The 15,888-nt window shown below is 37.0% G+C and overlaps 1 protein-coding gene across 1 annotated transcript in view; it reads right to left on the bottom strand.

The window, feature by feature from the left end:
* Positions 1–15,888, bottom strand: part of LOC149808241 (putative ammonium transporter 1) — a 62,182-nt gene that overhangs the window by 9,005 nt on the left and 37,289 nt on the right. The window contains exons 7-8 of the mRNA XM_089950210.1: positions 9,855–10,088; positions 8,603–8,741 (exon numbers count right to left, since the gene is read on the bottom strand). Of these exons, the coding sequence (XP_089806336.1) occupies positions 8,603–8,741; positions 9,855–10,088 (373 nt within the window). The remainder of the gene's footprint in view (positions 1–8,602; positions 8,742–9,854; positions 10,089–15,888) is intronic.

Below are 15,888 nucleotides of genomic sequence, written 5' to 3' on the forward strand. Positions count from 1 at the left end.
CCAACACGACTTGAAATTCTTTGTTATGAATGAACAATGGATCGTCAGTTTCGAGTTGGTGTAATACACTATCGCAATGGTAAGTGTACACTGATTTCATCAATCACCCGCTTGAAGAAATTTTTAGTTGAACAAGAACTAATTGAAACCAAGGTGCATTGATAGTCACGTGGCAAAAAGCATGCTACTGGGACGCTACCGTCTTTTTTATCATTACCATCATGAACCCATCGTGTCTACGGTTGCATATAGTATCATCAGATACTATCCATTGCAATATAATTTGAGAAAGCACAGGTTTTGGCTACAAATAACATGGATCGAAAGGATAGATAAACATTATTTCAGATTGAAGAATACAATTATGTATATAAAGAAACTTCAATAGCATTAAGATGCAATCGATGAAAGTGCGTATCCCTTGTAAAAAGTGAACTTTGTAATAGAATATGACATTAAGAATATTGTAAATCCCATTGCTCGCGTTCACATGCCTTAAATGCGGTATTGGAGTCAAGTATTGTAATCAGCCTTACCGGTCATGTGAATCTGTTGCCGAATATTATCATGAGCTGAGACGCAGACTCGCCAACAAGTCTATCACGGACAAAAGAAACGCGCTTGTCACGTAAAAAGCCAACGATGGTGTCACGGATGAAAATAAAGTTGTTTATTAAAGAAAAAGTCTATAGGTAAATAAGCAATTAAACAAATGTTTTTTTCCTTTATATACAGACATGTGGATAATGATCCAACTTTAAAGCAGTTCGCGTGAGACCGTGGAAAAAGGATTCCATGATGCATGAGAAAATCGGATATATTTTTATTATTAGGACTTATAGATGAGTCACGACAGATTGTGAGACAAGTACACCCCCCCCCCAAAAAAAAAGATGGCTCGTTGAAACAGCAAATGTTAATAAACTCATATAAGCTGTGCGTAAACGAGGAACGAAAATACAGAGACGCGCAAGAAAAGGCAACACACTTGCGCTGTTAAGACTTGTTTCCAGTGTGTGTGCGATTTGGATTTTTAACATAGCTTTAAAAAAAAATCAGTCATATCGCTACGATGTCTGCAGTGCGGCAGTTTATAGTGATGTCTAGCACTGAGGCATCATGCCGAAGACCTGTGGCATCATGTCACATCCAGTCACATTATCCTGACACCAGGCCAACCAGTCCAAACACTAACCTCTTAATGCTGAGAGCCAAGCCAGACATCTGCTAGTGCCATTTTTTGTCTTTGGTCTGACTCACTTAATCCAGATGAGCTGCGTCCACCATAAGACAGCGTCGTGCAACAGCAGCATAATTTCGTATTAAGAATCCTCAAAGGAGCCAGGCGGGTCAAAATCGCATGTGAGATCGCTAAGGAACAAAATCTTAATCGTATTTCAGCCAATATCTCTGCTAAGGCTGGCGAGTTTGTTCGTCAACGAACTCATGTTCACAAGTTTAAGTTGCGCATGCGTGTTGGTGATTTAGGATATTACCGTGCAATCATCCCACACCCGAATAAACCAGGCAACGACGCTGAGAAGCTTCTCTTGAAGATGCATCTGTTGATCGTGTCAACATTACAGCACACAAACACCTCCTGGGTTAAGGTGAACATTGTTCTAGGTGTGCACTTAATTATGAATCTTAATCCCTTATAAGAACTCAGTTCAACAGACAATGCTGTACTAAAACGTAATGCCTTTAATATCTTGCACCGTGAAGACACCGACATCATCAATGATTGCAAATATTGTTGAGAAGTTGGACAAATACAGGTTCATGAATGATTCCGCCAGATACGTGCAAATTGAACTTCATGTTTTGCGTACAAGGCTTTCCGCAGATTAAGTTAGAATCTTACGACAGCGTGTATCCAACGGCGAACACTTAAAAACGTGGAAAACTACGACAACCTATTTTATAATGGACAGTCTGATCCACGTTTGTATCCCCTAAGTGATCAACCATGAAAATACCGACAGTGCCTGAGTAAACTCAGGTTTGGTAACATTGAATTTCTTTACAGGTTACTGACATCAAAAAGTTTGAACCACTTCACCTTGATATGTTTGTTTAGCAAATAAATTATCTACACATGCACGCAAGCAGACTAAAAGTGTTGATCTACTGTTGTTCAACAACAAGGTAAACGTGGACAGATTTCGTGTTTGATGCGTGCAGTATCATTACGTATGGATTAAAAAGTTTCCCAGAATAGTGTACCGGCACAGCAAGTACGAGAGATGGAAGTTTCAATGCCGACGATGTGTGCATGTATTTATCATCAAACAGCTGATTGGTGGTCATGAAGTTTACTCTGGTGGCGTTACCGAGAATCCACAGCGCACAATCATGCCATAACCTGGCAACAATGTTTGAAATTCACTGCGGTGCAGCAGACATAAAAGTACCATATCCCCGTGGGTTCCATTAGCAAGAAACTTCCGCGATTCAGTTAGGTACAGTGCAAGTGGCTGAGCAGGACCGATACGGAATTGGTTACGTTGTTGTCAGCTGTGATGAAGCAACTGAGTCTCAATCGTTTTACTGTTACAAGGATGCAGTTGTGATGTTTATTACATTGCTCGAGGTTACGACGAAACGGACACGACCACAGCTTTCAGGCCCCACGGACATGGTTATGATCCATGAAAATATTTGTGAGTTTTTCACAGCCACTCGTAGTCGGATTTGTAATGGTAGCTCTGGGACCGACGGTTCTGATACCTCCTGTGGAGTTGGTAAAGCCAAAATGCATTATCACTGCCACATCACTGGCGCGTACAGAGGAGTCGCACGCAATGCATACAACATACAGTTACAAATTTACTGGGGCAAAACAGAAATTTCACCTGTGTTTTATTCCCTGCGCACGTGTGATGTCTCGGTCACCTTTAGTTCATTTCACTCACTGCAGTTTCACAATTCCAGCCTGGACAAAGTCGTGAGCAGCCTTCCAGAGAACGGTAACGACTGGTCGATACTGTGGAGATGACGATAAAACTTTCGGTTGGCTCACTCGCAAAGGAGACTACCCTACGAATACATGAGCGACGTGGAAGTTTGCTGAACTCATCTACCACCGATTTACGTTTTCCATTGGTCGCTGTCTAGCGAGTGTATTTCCTACTACATGCAATGCACAATCTCTAGTCTGCATTCATTTCTCAAAACCTTGTTGACTATTGCGATCTATATCAGCGTATTGATGTGTTACTGCTAGCGGATGTCTTCGAGACATTTCGTGATACAGCTATTCACGTGTACAAGCTTGATCCCATGCAATTTTTCTAAAGTAGAGAAAAGACCAGGGATGCATCGCTGTCAAAAACTAAGATCGATTTTAAACTGTTAACTTATATTGATTAACTTATATTGATGAACATTTGTTTATCGAACATGATATCAGCGGCGGAATATCCATAGCGAGTCACCCTTACACTCGCGCAAATAACCCGAGCGTTGAAGTATACCACCCTTCTTTTACAAACAGCTACATCCGTTATCTTGGCACAGACAACTTGTATGAATGGGCGAAGATACAGCTTATGCCTCTAGATGAGTTCACATAAATGAATCCCGCAGATGTAGAATTAAACCAGCACGTATACGAGTATAACCATAACAGGGACCACGGAAACTTCTTTGAAGCTGACCTAGAGTATCCAGACGAGCTGCGCAACACCGAAAATGATTATCCCCTGGTCCCAGAAGCGCAAGTCCACGGGGTGTTCGATTCAGCACGAATGGATTGCTTTGTATATGCAAATAATACTGATATGCACATGGTCACAAATAACGAGTTTGAGAAAGACTTCTCCAAGCTTATTATATTGCAAAGTTTGGTAAACTGCGGAAGCGAAGCCGCATGTATCTTGACCGGGATAGCAAATAAGACAAACTAATCAGACTCATTGTGTACCTGGAGTTCGAACCCAAAAAAAGACCTTAAATGGTGGACTCATTGTCCGTCAGAGTCAAATGTCTAAACTAAGGTTGACAAAACCAGTCTATGTTGGCGCGTCCATGCTTGACTTATCAAAATTATTAATATACGAGTTCTACTATTATTCAATCATTTGACAATGTCAAGATGCTGTACACTGATAGTGTCTCGTTGCTGATGCACATTACCAGCGATGATGTGTACGCTGAGATGGGTGCAGTAACCGCATTTAAAACAACCAGTACCCGAAAAATAATCCGCTGTGTATCAACGACAACAAAAAAGTCATGGGGAAAAATCAAAGACGAGTGCGTAGACAAGCAAATCTATGAATTCATGAGACTAAATCCAGAAATGAGTATGATTGTGGCTACCTCTTGACACGTATAGTTCCCTCACGTTTTGCCCCAGGCAAAAACGTCAGAAAGAAAAAGGAGTTCCTCGGATTGTTTTGCGAAAGATCTTCAAGCGAGGGGCGCGAATTCGCACATACAGAAAGTCTTATTCGGCTAAAGAAAGATCCCATGGATGTATATCGTTGCGCCAAGGTAAGTTTGTACCACTGAATGCCAAGCGATGTATTCGCGGAACGACTTATAATTCCTCTGGCACAAATGTCATAGTTGGAGGTTACTACTAGTTCTTACCTGCAATTAGTGAAGTTTGTCTGCCTTCGTGTGGCGCGTTGGTAACCACTAAATGCAATCTCAGCCTTCATACCTTCTTTGATGATCCATCTGAAAGTTCTTCCTCTGAGTGTCGGATTGATAGCGTTCAAGTCACAGATGAAATTCATTTCGTCATGTTGACGCGCACATATATCGCTTGATGATTAACCTGGGATTGGTTGTATGTGATTGCCCCATTCACAGACGATCAGCTGTGTTATAATGTACTCAGGGATTTCCAAGAAGCGCTTGCGTCGTTAAAGACGTCTTTGTCGTCCACCTTAAGATGTTTTCCACGATCGATGAAGCCCATGCCGTTGAAGAACTTGACTCAGAAAATAATAATCGTGTAGTGTACGATCATGTGACGTCTGACCAGCAAGATAACCGCGCAAGAATATTTTCCGTCATCGGCACAAAAATACAGACGTTGATAATTGTGACCCAACGATACGCGCACGTGCCTAATATGATCCGATACACCTACGACATGTTGATATTTTGTGACGGTGACGTGCATGCTCTTGCAAATATTCTTTAGACTTGGTAACCCGCAGAAAACTCTTAAGATGAATTTCGGAATGTGTTCGAGGAGGTCACCCTGGACACGAATAGTTACCTCAAGCTTCACCAGAGTGGTTTTGGGAAAATGATTGCACGTTTTGGATGCTAATACCTCGTACACGAAAATATCTCACCTGTGAAGCAACTTAGCATGAATGATAAATGTATTAAATAATGAAAATTCCGCTTTCTGGTACTGATGTCATAACAGAATATTCTGACCGACGCCAACAAAGCCGCCCAGGACTTGCTTAAAACTTAAGCGATTATTAAACAAAAATAAAATGCCCAAGAATACGAGCTCGAGTCGCGTCGAAGTGAATGGCACAGATGGGTATTTTTGGAGTTGACTGGCATTTTTAAGATAAATGATAATTTAAAAAAAAAAACATGTTGAACGATTTTGAAAAGATCATTGAAAAACGTAGAGATGCTTCAGCAAATGCACGTCCAGACTGGGATTATTCTTGCTGTATATAGAAAGAAGTCTTTGAAAAAATCTACCGAGTTTTGTCACTGGAAAAGGCTCCGTCTACCGCGGACAACAATCATTATTACCCCATCGAAGGATACTCTGTCACAGGTACCACTCAACATACACAAGATCTTGGCAAATCCAGTGGTTGGTGAGCGGATTCGAAAAACGGAGATATTACATCAAACCAATAATGTATGAACAATGGCTGAATTCAAGATGTACCTGATCCCGTGTGGAATATAGACACGCCTTTCTTGCAAGATAGAAACACATACGAGGCTGGGGATGAAGACATACAAGGGTCAAAACAATTTCAAGTTCATAATACCTCACGGGCTTGTCTTCGATAAGGGGTAATCTTGGGAGTCCAAGGAAAGCGTTCAAACCATCGATAACGTGCACGGCGCTAACGATAAAATCGGAATTGTCTCATGGTGTTATTCAGCAGCGCACACTATTTCATTGACGGGAAGGAAATTGAAGCAGTCAGATATTTCCTCTGTGTCTTTATGCGAGATGAACCTGCATCGATAATCATCCACATGTGGGAAAACCACATCGTTAACCTAATTTCGACGACAGCACATTGAAAGCATTGAGTCAGATGCGTGGCACCGGCTCCTCATCGTGCTCCGCCATGTGAAGATCTGGACCACAAAATCGTCTACCGCTGTTTTATTCAGCACTACCGTTGCAAACTCGGATGGATGGCCCAATATGTGGACATTTTGTTGTTGAAGCTATGTGTGCACTCGCATTAAGCAAAGCCCATCTCCGAAATCACTTATTGATTTTATATTGTCATTTAGAAGCTACACTTGAAATATATACGAAATCCCTAATGACATTTACGAACCCAAAGCAACCCGATGCGGTGTCCACGATTTAACCAGCCCTTCCACCAAAGCCGATTTGGCTAAGTTTGCAAGTCTGGTTGTTGTTGGCGTTGACTCGGGCGAGATTGTGAGTTTTCAAGATCAAAGTGGAAAACTGCAAACGTCAAATCTGCATGAAATCACTGAGAAACAGAGAATCAGAGACGCTGGTGTGTCGGTCGAATCTTTACAATGAAGATGCTAATATTGTAAAAAAAACAACATGTCATTGTAAAGGTCGCCGAGGTGTTATCGGTTCTATGCTCAACAATAATTCCTAATAACTTTATGAAGCCAAATTTTCAAGGAATACTAAACAAAAACAGAGGAACGACCCACGTCGTAAATTAAGCAAATGGCCTGACTTGTTTTTAATTCTCGTGAAAATGGTTTTGACAGACCAAAAAGTCACATCCTAAAGGTCTGTGAGTCCGAATTATAATTGCTGGATTGGGAAGAATGGTCATGTTGATAAATGATAAGCAGCATCTTGGTTTTCGTCACCAATATCTCGCAATATCTCGCAATGTTGTACAATGTATAAAATATCAATCTTTATTGATTGAATGAGGTGAAATTTAGTTTAAATTATTCAGTATATATCCGGAAGGTTATTTTACCATTTTTGGCGTCTGCCTTTAAAATTTATCATTACACATATGAGATGGGTTCTGAACAGCCACGTAGTGATATATTTGCGGAATTTGCGGGTGAGGTTTAGGATCGGCTGATATGGCATTTAAACATTCATGGTGATTTTGTTCGCTTGTCAGCGGATATATGCTTCAAAAGTATGACATTACCAGACCCTCGTATGCACTGAAATATAATCTCTCTACCGGTCAACTAGAAATTGACTGTTCAGACCACCCTCATTGGTGTGTCAAGTCGAGGACAGCCTCCTTGAATATATGAACTCTGGTAGGTTTGCTAGTTAGCCACCGGATGTATTTTTTTTAAAAAAAGTTAAGCCGAATGTAAATATTGACCTGAGCTTGGTTGCTCTAGGCATAGTCAATAGGAGTTCAAGACTCTACTACGTGTATCTATGAAGACAAACGATATTAAAATTTACCTGCAATCAGTAGCATAAAGAGTTTTTTCTGCCTTGAAGAGACTAATTTCAATAGAGATTTAACTTCAAATATAGAAAGCACAATGATCATGTATATTCTCCTGAATGACAGAAAAATAAAATGCAATTTACGTAAACCATACATGTAAATTCTCAACTAGTTGTTCTCATGGGTGCACATGCTGCACATTGGTCTTGTTCATTTCTTTTCAAGTGCTCCCCTAACAAATACCCATATATCAGCATGTGCATTTGCCGTTAGTAGAAACAAATATAGTTTACCTTTTCCGTTTCGAACAAATAATGCTGCATCTTCTCAACGCCTAGTATTTGCCATGATGCACTTTTCGATTTATAATTAGCGAAAAGTTCACACCATTATCGGACTTATTTTAAAGGAAACATTTTTCATCTGACTTCCCATATAACAGTGTTTTCTTTATATAAAAAATATTTAGAAGCATTCTCTTTAATCAGTTTCTTCTATTTTTGTAACGGCAGTCATATTAGATATAGATTGGTGTTCTCTGTATGTACGGTACATGGAAAGCCTTGACATTTTCAATTAAAGGTTTGCTTAAAATCTATTAAGCAGTTTTTGAGAACAAAATTATTTCAAGTTTTTGTCTATTTTCAGTAAAAGTACTAATATTTAACGGCAGATCGACATGATTTTGAAACTCGATAGGCTTTAAGGACACAACACTTTCCATCCAATTTGATCAAAAAATGTTGAGCGTTTTCTTTAGAAGAAGTTATTTACATGCTTTTCTTTATTTTAGTAACGGTGACTATATTTGATGGTGGCATCATTGATACAAATTTGTTGTTTTGTTTTGTTTTGATTTCTCTTGTGAGATGATGATAGAATTTGTCAACGAACATTGACCATATGTCAGGGGCAACGTTTACAACCAAACCAAAAATCAAATAAACTAGCTACAAGTAAAATAATTATTATTGTTATTATTATTATTATTATTATTATCTTACCGGCTACAGCGTCCAGTGGGTCATCCACACGCAGGCTTCGAACAATGAAGGACCAGAGGTGATAGGAAACTGCTGCACTTATACCAACTACGCATGCACTCCATGGATGATAGGCATTGCAACCGGCGCAAACTGCCACCTGTAGCATATATATATATATATATATATATATATATATATATATATATATATATATATATATATATATATATATATATATATATATATATATATATATATATATATATATATATATATATATTATAAATCACAAAGCAAATTGCTGTCTTTATAAAATGCACTGGATCAAAATAGATAGAAAGATCGTGTTGTTCAGGAAAATGATAGATCTGACCCAAAAATGACAAACAACAGTGTAAAACTGGTGGGAAACCAGCCCAGTCGCTTTCAAAATCTACTGTTTCCATTTTTAAGGGCACAAAGCCACAAAAGATAATTACACAAACGCCACCATAACAAAACACAAAAGCGTGAGTACTATATAAAGTCTGCATTTTTGGGCTGTAGATAAATATAAGTAAATGCAAAATAAAAGTTGAACAATGTGGAGTGTTCCTACTAGCAAGGCAGGAATGTCTATAACAACTAACCCTAATTGTCTGCTTTAGCAGGTCAGCAATTAAATGTTAGTGCCTATGATTTTGAGAAACCAAATAAATGGTTGGAAACGCGTGGTTTTAGCTATCATTTTATGTCAAAATGTCAAAAAACACGCATTTATTTACTTTCTGAAACACATGGTCTCAAATTTATTTTAAAGCTGCGTTTATTAAGCTATTATATACTTCCAACTCAATGAAGCAGAATGTCTTTAGAACATAACTTCATGCAAGTTTTAACAAGCAGCCAGCTCATCAAAATATTGTATCCAGAATGGAAATATTATATCCAGGATGGACACTTTTGTAGACAGCACAATAATATATATTTTGTGACTTCGAAAGAGCTTATTTTGGTAGATTCTGAAAGACCTTGAGCTGGTTTCGCACAAGTTCTCACTGTTGTTTGTCACTTTTTCTGTCACACACACACACACACACACAGAGTAAAATGGAGTTAGACGGACATACAGATAGAATGAGAAAGATAATGGAAGGTGGAAAGAAAGAGAAAAAGAGCGTGCAAGTAAGAACGTGATGAAATATAAAACTGGCCCATTTAGTTGTAGATAATGCGAAAGACCAAAACGGACAGATAAACAAGCAAACTACATTGTTGGTCAAGACCATACCATCCCGGCAAGTGATCCGTTAATAGTGCTAAGCAAACTCCACGAGCTGTTTCCGAATATGTGTATTCGATTGATGAAAAGCGCAGTGAAGGCAGCAAAGGATGCCGAGATGAAAGTGTTGACGACGGAGATGCTGACAGCAGCGCCGTCACCCTCATTATGAATGGTAATCTGGGATCCGCCGTTAAATGCCAGGAATCCGAAAAATAGAATGAAACCACCCAAAGCTGCAATCTGCGAAGTAATCAAATATATTATTTATTTTATCATTTATTTGTGATTTAGACATGTTTGCCTTATTTTGCATTGCTCATACAACTCATTAATCCTTGGAGACTTTTTTCATTTTCGCCTGAAATGGGAGTAGGAAACACATTTTGGGTGTTACTTATGAATACATCCAAATACATCTACTTCCAAGAAATCTAATTTAGCCTGATGCCAAGTTGCGTTAGAAACATCGTTTTTCATGGACTATTTCACTCGCACATGAGCAGAAGTGTAAAGCTTAGAGTTATTATTATTATTTTTTTTGCTTATTGTTCTGGCCACGTTTTAAACCAAATCCCCAACTTATCTTACTTTTTGCAAAGGTTCACCTGTCTGTGTGAAGTTCAGACCGGTCTGCCTTATATCTCAGAACAAAACGTCTAAAATCAAGACACAAAATCCGATTCCGACAACAGACACATTTTTGGTATATAAAAAATTGGATCTCAAAAAATACGTTTGTTTTCCTGAGTATATTTTAACGCGAGTAGGAAGTCCAGCTTATTTGGTATCAATGTGGAGCTAGATCTGTCTACTTTTCTGTACTTGAAGATCTGACAGCGACTTCTTAGAGGTCATGTTCTGGTGACCTTTAAGTTAGCCAACGGAAATGCAGCTTTCAAAAATCGGAAAGTGATTCACATCGTTCGGCACATATTAATGCTCTTCAGCCACATTACTCACTCTCCAAGCAGGAAGATATAAGACTTAATCTGACTGGCTGATGCAATTAGCAATCATGGTAATAACATAGGTCACCAGAACATGATCGCATAGCTGTCGCTGTAAGATCTTCACATTGGACAGATGAGATTTGATTTTAATCAGATTGGTAATACCACCCACTTTGGTATATCCTAAATGTCACCGGCCATACTCCAACATTTTTCTTTCTTACATCAGATTTGCATTACATGATTAAAAGTACTTATACTAGCACAAAAAGAACAAAAAAATTATCAAGTGTAAAGAAGAAATAATAATTTAATTACTCGAAATAGAAGTATACAACGCTTCGATTTCCCACCTATAGAGGACGCCAACCGGAAATGACGTACATTTATCCCCATGAGACGAAGTACATGCTTCTTCTTGTCGGAAAATAAAACACTATAAACTATGGATAGGGAACATTTAGATGAAACTACTGAAAACTAATTTACTGTTTAGCCTTATATCGATATGCGTGTACAACGCACTTGATTGTGTCGCTTTCAAAACTGTTCCATTGTTACAATTTATTTTGAAAATTCCGGTCATTACATGTACAAATGAATCAATGATGGCTTCCCTATGTCGGCTGAGTTTATATAGAAACAATCAGCACACTTAAAAGAATCCAAAGGAACCAAACTTGGATTCGTTATGTCGGTCGACTTCATAAGAAAAAATCGGCACACTCTAAAGATAACAAAGTCAGTTTTCGGGGTTGGTTTGCTTTGTAATAAAATAACCGTTATATTTGATATCTTGTCAGTACATTTAACTAAAGAGTTTATTGCTCGCTGCCAGTTGTGCAGCAAATAAGCACTGACAAAATTCTCAACATTATTCTCTCTCTCTCTCTCTCTCATGTGTAATTGAGTTTGTATTATATGCAGCAGTGTTACAACCTGAAGCCTAAAATTAAATATATATTATAGGCTACTGCATTTGTATGGGAGAATATGAACGAGTTTTTTTTTGATGGAATACTGCACGAACTTGTGAGTGCAGCATATCCTTCCGAAAAAACGAGTTCATATTTTCCCATACAAATACAGTAACCTTTTTATTATATGCTCATTTTTTTATTCTACCTAAGGTTTAATTATATAAACAAAATACACCACAAGAAACAACGTAAATGAATGAATGCCGTATTCCAAACTAAATACACAAGCGCAGATCTGGCATTACACATTGACATCATTATTAATGCGCACATTACTCCGCCCAGATAAATTTGAACTTATTCGCGCGCTCGACATAACTTTCGAAAGAAAATGGCGTGTCTAGTTAAAATTGAAATTTGCAGTTATATTGTGAATGAATGCGCATTGCAACAACTGTTCCATTTGATCTGGAATGAATATATTTCGGTATTTGGTTTCGATTCGACGAAAGTTTGTGATTTTGGACTGGATTCATCTGTGCAAATTATACATGACATACATCGGATTGAAGTGTCGCGGGAGAAGCGTGTTTACGTCTGCAAATGTGTCTGTTTCTGGCATTGAATATTTGAAATCATAATGTGGGAAAATATGAAGTCTTTCAATTGCAATTATCAAAAAGACGCTATGGAATTTAATGCTTATTTCATTTTGAGTGCAATAAGGAGGATGCAATTGCACTTATCATCGAAATTACAGCACAATTTCGAAATGTGTAATCCAGATTGAAAACCGATGACATGGCTCATGTAATTCGGATTTGCAGAATTAAGAAAATACATTTTGAGGAAATTCAGGATATAAAACTGTAAGTATATTTTATTTTGCCATTCTTATCACCAGCTAAAGAAAACAGTATATGCCTTGTCATTTGTATGTTATTTGTAAGGACCTAATCTTCTGTGATTTATATAATGTAGCTAGCCTAAATCCGAAACATTGTATCAACGCGGAATGTGCCAAAACAGCTGGGGTTTTTTGCAGTCCAGGAAACATGTTTTAGTTCATTCAGAAACAAATTTAAACAACCACAACGTAAAGAGCCTCTTCCGCGAATGTACATGATTTGTTTACAGATCAAAAATGCTGGCGTCTGAGTCCATTGTTTGTTTACAAAAGAAAGTAGTTCCTTTATTCACGTGAATGCTATATGCGTATTGTCGCGCGCGTTCAGTATCGGGGAATATTGAACGATTCTGACAATGTAAAGTTAACGGGGAAAAAAATGAGCATATAATAAGTTATAATATTTCATGTACGCTACCCTTAGAAAAATGTATACGTCTTCTGTAGAATATTATCTGTTAAGTAATATTTTTTATAAATCAATATTGATAATTTGACCGGAAGACTTATATTGAGAATGTCGTCGTGCAGATGTATATGTGTTTCTAGCATAAAAATAAATGCATATAAATATTTTAATTAGAAAGAGCAAGATATGTCAGTTTGTGTTTTCTCTCATATATGTACGTTACGAAGTATGATCAATTATTTTCTTTTAAAGAATATCAAGATAGTTTAGTTTTTTAAATTTTTTTTCGTAAGACCTATTCCTAAAACCTATCTTACATAGTATCTACTTGTTGTTTGAAGAAAAAGAACTTGCTCCAACTATTGTTAAGTTAAGTGGGGCCGAATTGTCTTAATTTCGGCCCAATTTGAGCCGAATTGTCTTGGGCCGAATTGTCTTTGGGCGAAATTGACAATAATTCGGCATAAATGATACGACTTTTCCATCCCTCACCCTATTCCATCCCACAGCTTCAATCCATTTTTTCCCTCTGGTAAACAGGGTCTTTCGGAAAAAGAAAGAATTCTTTTGTCCCATCATCACTCTGATGGTTACATCCATATGCAACATGGTGCACCATATTTCCTGTACAAAAGCACGATTGCAAGATATATCAAATAGACATTTATGTGGGGAAATTAAACATTTGAATGGCTAGGTTGAATAGAAGGGACAAATGTACGTCATATCCGTTGTTGGCACGCGGAAACTACCGATTGTTTATGGAGATTGACGAATAATTTTTTCATTTTAAAAAGCGGATTTTTAAGTCAAATTAAACATTTTTATGGTATTCATACATAACAAATGCGCTTTGTTTCTGACTATAATAATATCAAACGTTTGTACAATATAGGTGGCCAGTGACCTTTAAATGACCTTGACATTACAGGGCATGGAAGTAGAGTACAACTTCGTGACACATAAACGTTCCGCCAGGGGTTAATGAGTTAAATCGATCGATACATATTACGGAAAGTAGGGAGGCAGCATGAAATGCTGATCTGAGTGATATAAAATTGACATACGGAAATTCAGGGGAAGTCATTCTAAGTTGATTCACGCATCGCGAAAAGCAGAATGAGCTGACCTTCTGAGCGTCCAGTAAGTTACAATATTGTTTATTCATCAATGCTGATTGTCATTGCCTAAGCAAATTAAACTCATATTTGTAATATAGGAATAGCAGTTCAAATGTTTCGTATAAGAAATTTAATAATTTTATACCACTACTGCTACTACTACTACTACTACTACTACTAAAAACTGCAACTACTACTACGACTACTACTACTAATACTGCCAATAATAATAATAATAATAATAATAATAAATAAATAAATAAATAAATAAATAAATATCAATTATTACAGGATAACATAGTATGCATCAAAGCTAATCAATTTCTGTCTAAAGGTAGTAATTATACAATGACTTGAATTTACAGTAAGAAGTTGAATGTCTGTCTAAAGGTACTAATTATACAAGGCCTTGAATGTACAGTAAGAAGTTGAATGTCTGTCTAAAGGTAGTAATTATACAAGGCCTTGAATTTACAGTAAGAAGTTGAATTTCTGTGTAAAGGTAGTAATTATACAAGGCCTTGAATGTACAGTAAGAAGTTGAATTTCTGACTAAACGTAGTAATTATACAAGGCCTTGAATTTACAGTAAGAAGTTGAATTTCTGACTAAAGGTAGTAATTATACAAGGACTTGAATTTACAATAAGAAGCTGAATTTCTGTCTAAAGGTAGTAATTATACAAGGACTTGAATTTACAATAAGAAGCTGAATTTCTTTCTAAAGGTAGTAATTATACAAGGACTTGAATTTCAAAAAAGAAGTTGAATTTCTGTCTAAAGGTAGGAATTATACAAGACCTTGAATTTACAGTAAGAAGTTGAATGTCTGTCTAAAGGTAGTAATTATACAAGGACTTGAATTTACAGTAAGAAGTTGAATGTCTGTCTAAAGGTAGTAATTATACAAGACCTTGAATTTACAGTAAGAAGTTGAATGTCTGTCTAAAGGTAGTAATTATACAAGGCCTTGAATTTACAGTAAGAAGTTGAATGTCTGTCTAAAGGTAGTAATTATACAAGGACTTGACTTTACAACAAGAAGTTGAATTTCTGTCTAAAGGTAGTAATTATACAAGGCCTTGAATTTACAGTAAGAAGTTGAATTTCTGTCTAAAGGTAGTAATTATACAAGGCCTTGAATGTACAGTAAGAAGTTGAATTTCTGACTAAACGTAGTAATTATACAAGGCCTTGAATTTACAGTAAGAAGTTGAATTTCTGACTAAAGGTAGTAATTATACAAGGACTTGAATTCACAATAAGAAGTTGAATTTCTGTCTAAAGGTAGTAATTATACAAGGACTTGAATTTACAATAACAAGCTGAATTTCTGTCTAAAGGTAGTAATTATACAAGGACTTGAATTTACAATAAGAAGCTGAATTTCTTTCTAAAGGTAGTAATTATACAAGGACTTGAATTTCAAAAAAGAAGTTGAATTTCTGTCTAAAGGTAGTAATTATACAAGACCTTGAATTTACAGTAAGAAGTTGAATGTCTGTCTAAAGGTAGTAATTATACAAGGACTTGAATTTACAGTAAGAAGTTGAATGTCTGTCTAAAGGTAGTAATTATACAAGGACTTGAATTTACAGTAAGAAGTTGAATGTCTGTCTAAAGGTAGTAATTATACAAGGACTTGACTTTACAACAAGAAGTTGAATTTCTGTCTAAAGGTAGTAATTATACAAGGCCTTGAATTTACAGTAAGAAGTTGAATTTCTGTCTAAA

This window comes from Sinohyriopsis cumingii, chromosome 1, assembly GCF_028554795.1.
Source record: "Sinohyriopsis cumingii isolate HCF-2022 chromosome 1, ASM2855479v2, whole genome shotgun sequence".
Taxonomy (NCBI): Eukaryota; Metazoa; Mollusca; class Bivalvia; order Unionida; family Unionidae; genus Sinohyriopsis; species Sinohyriopsis cumingii.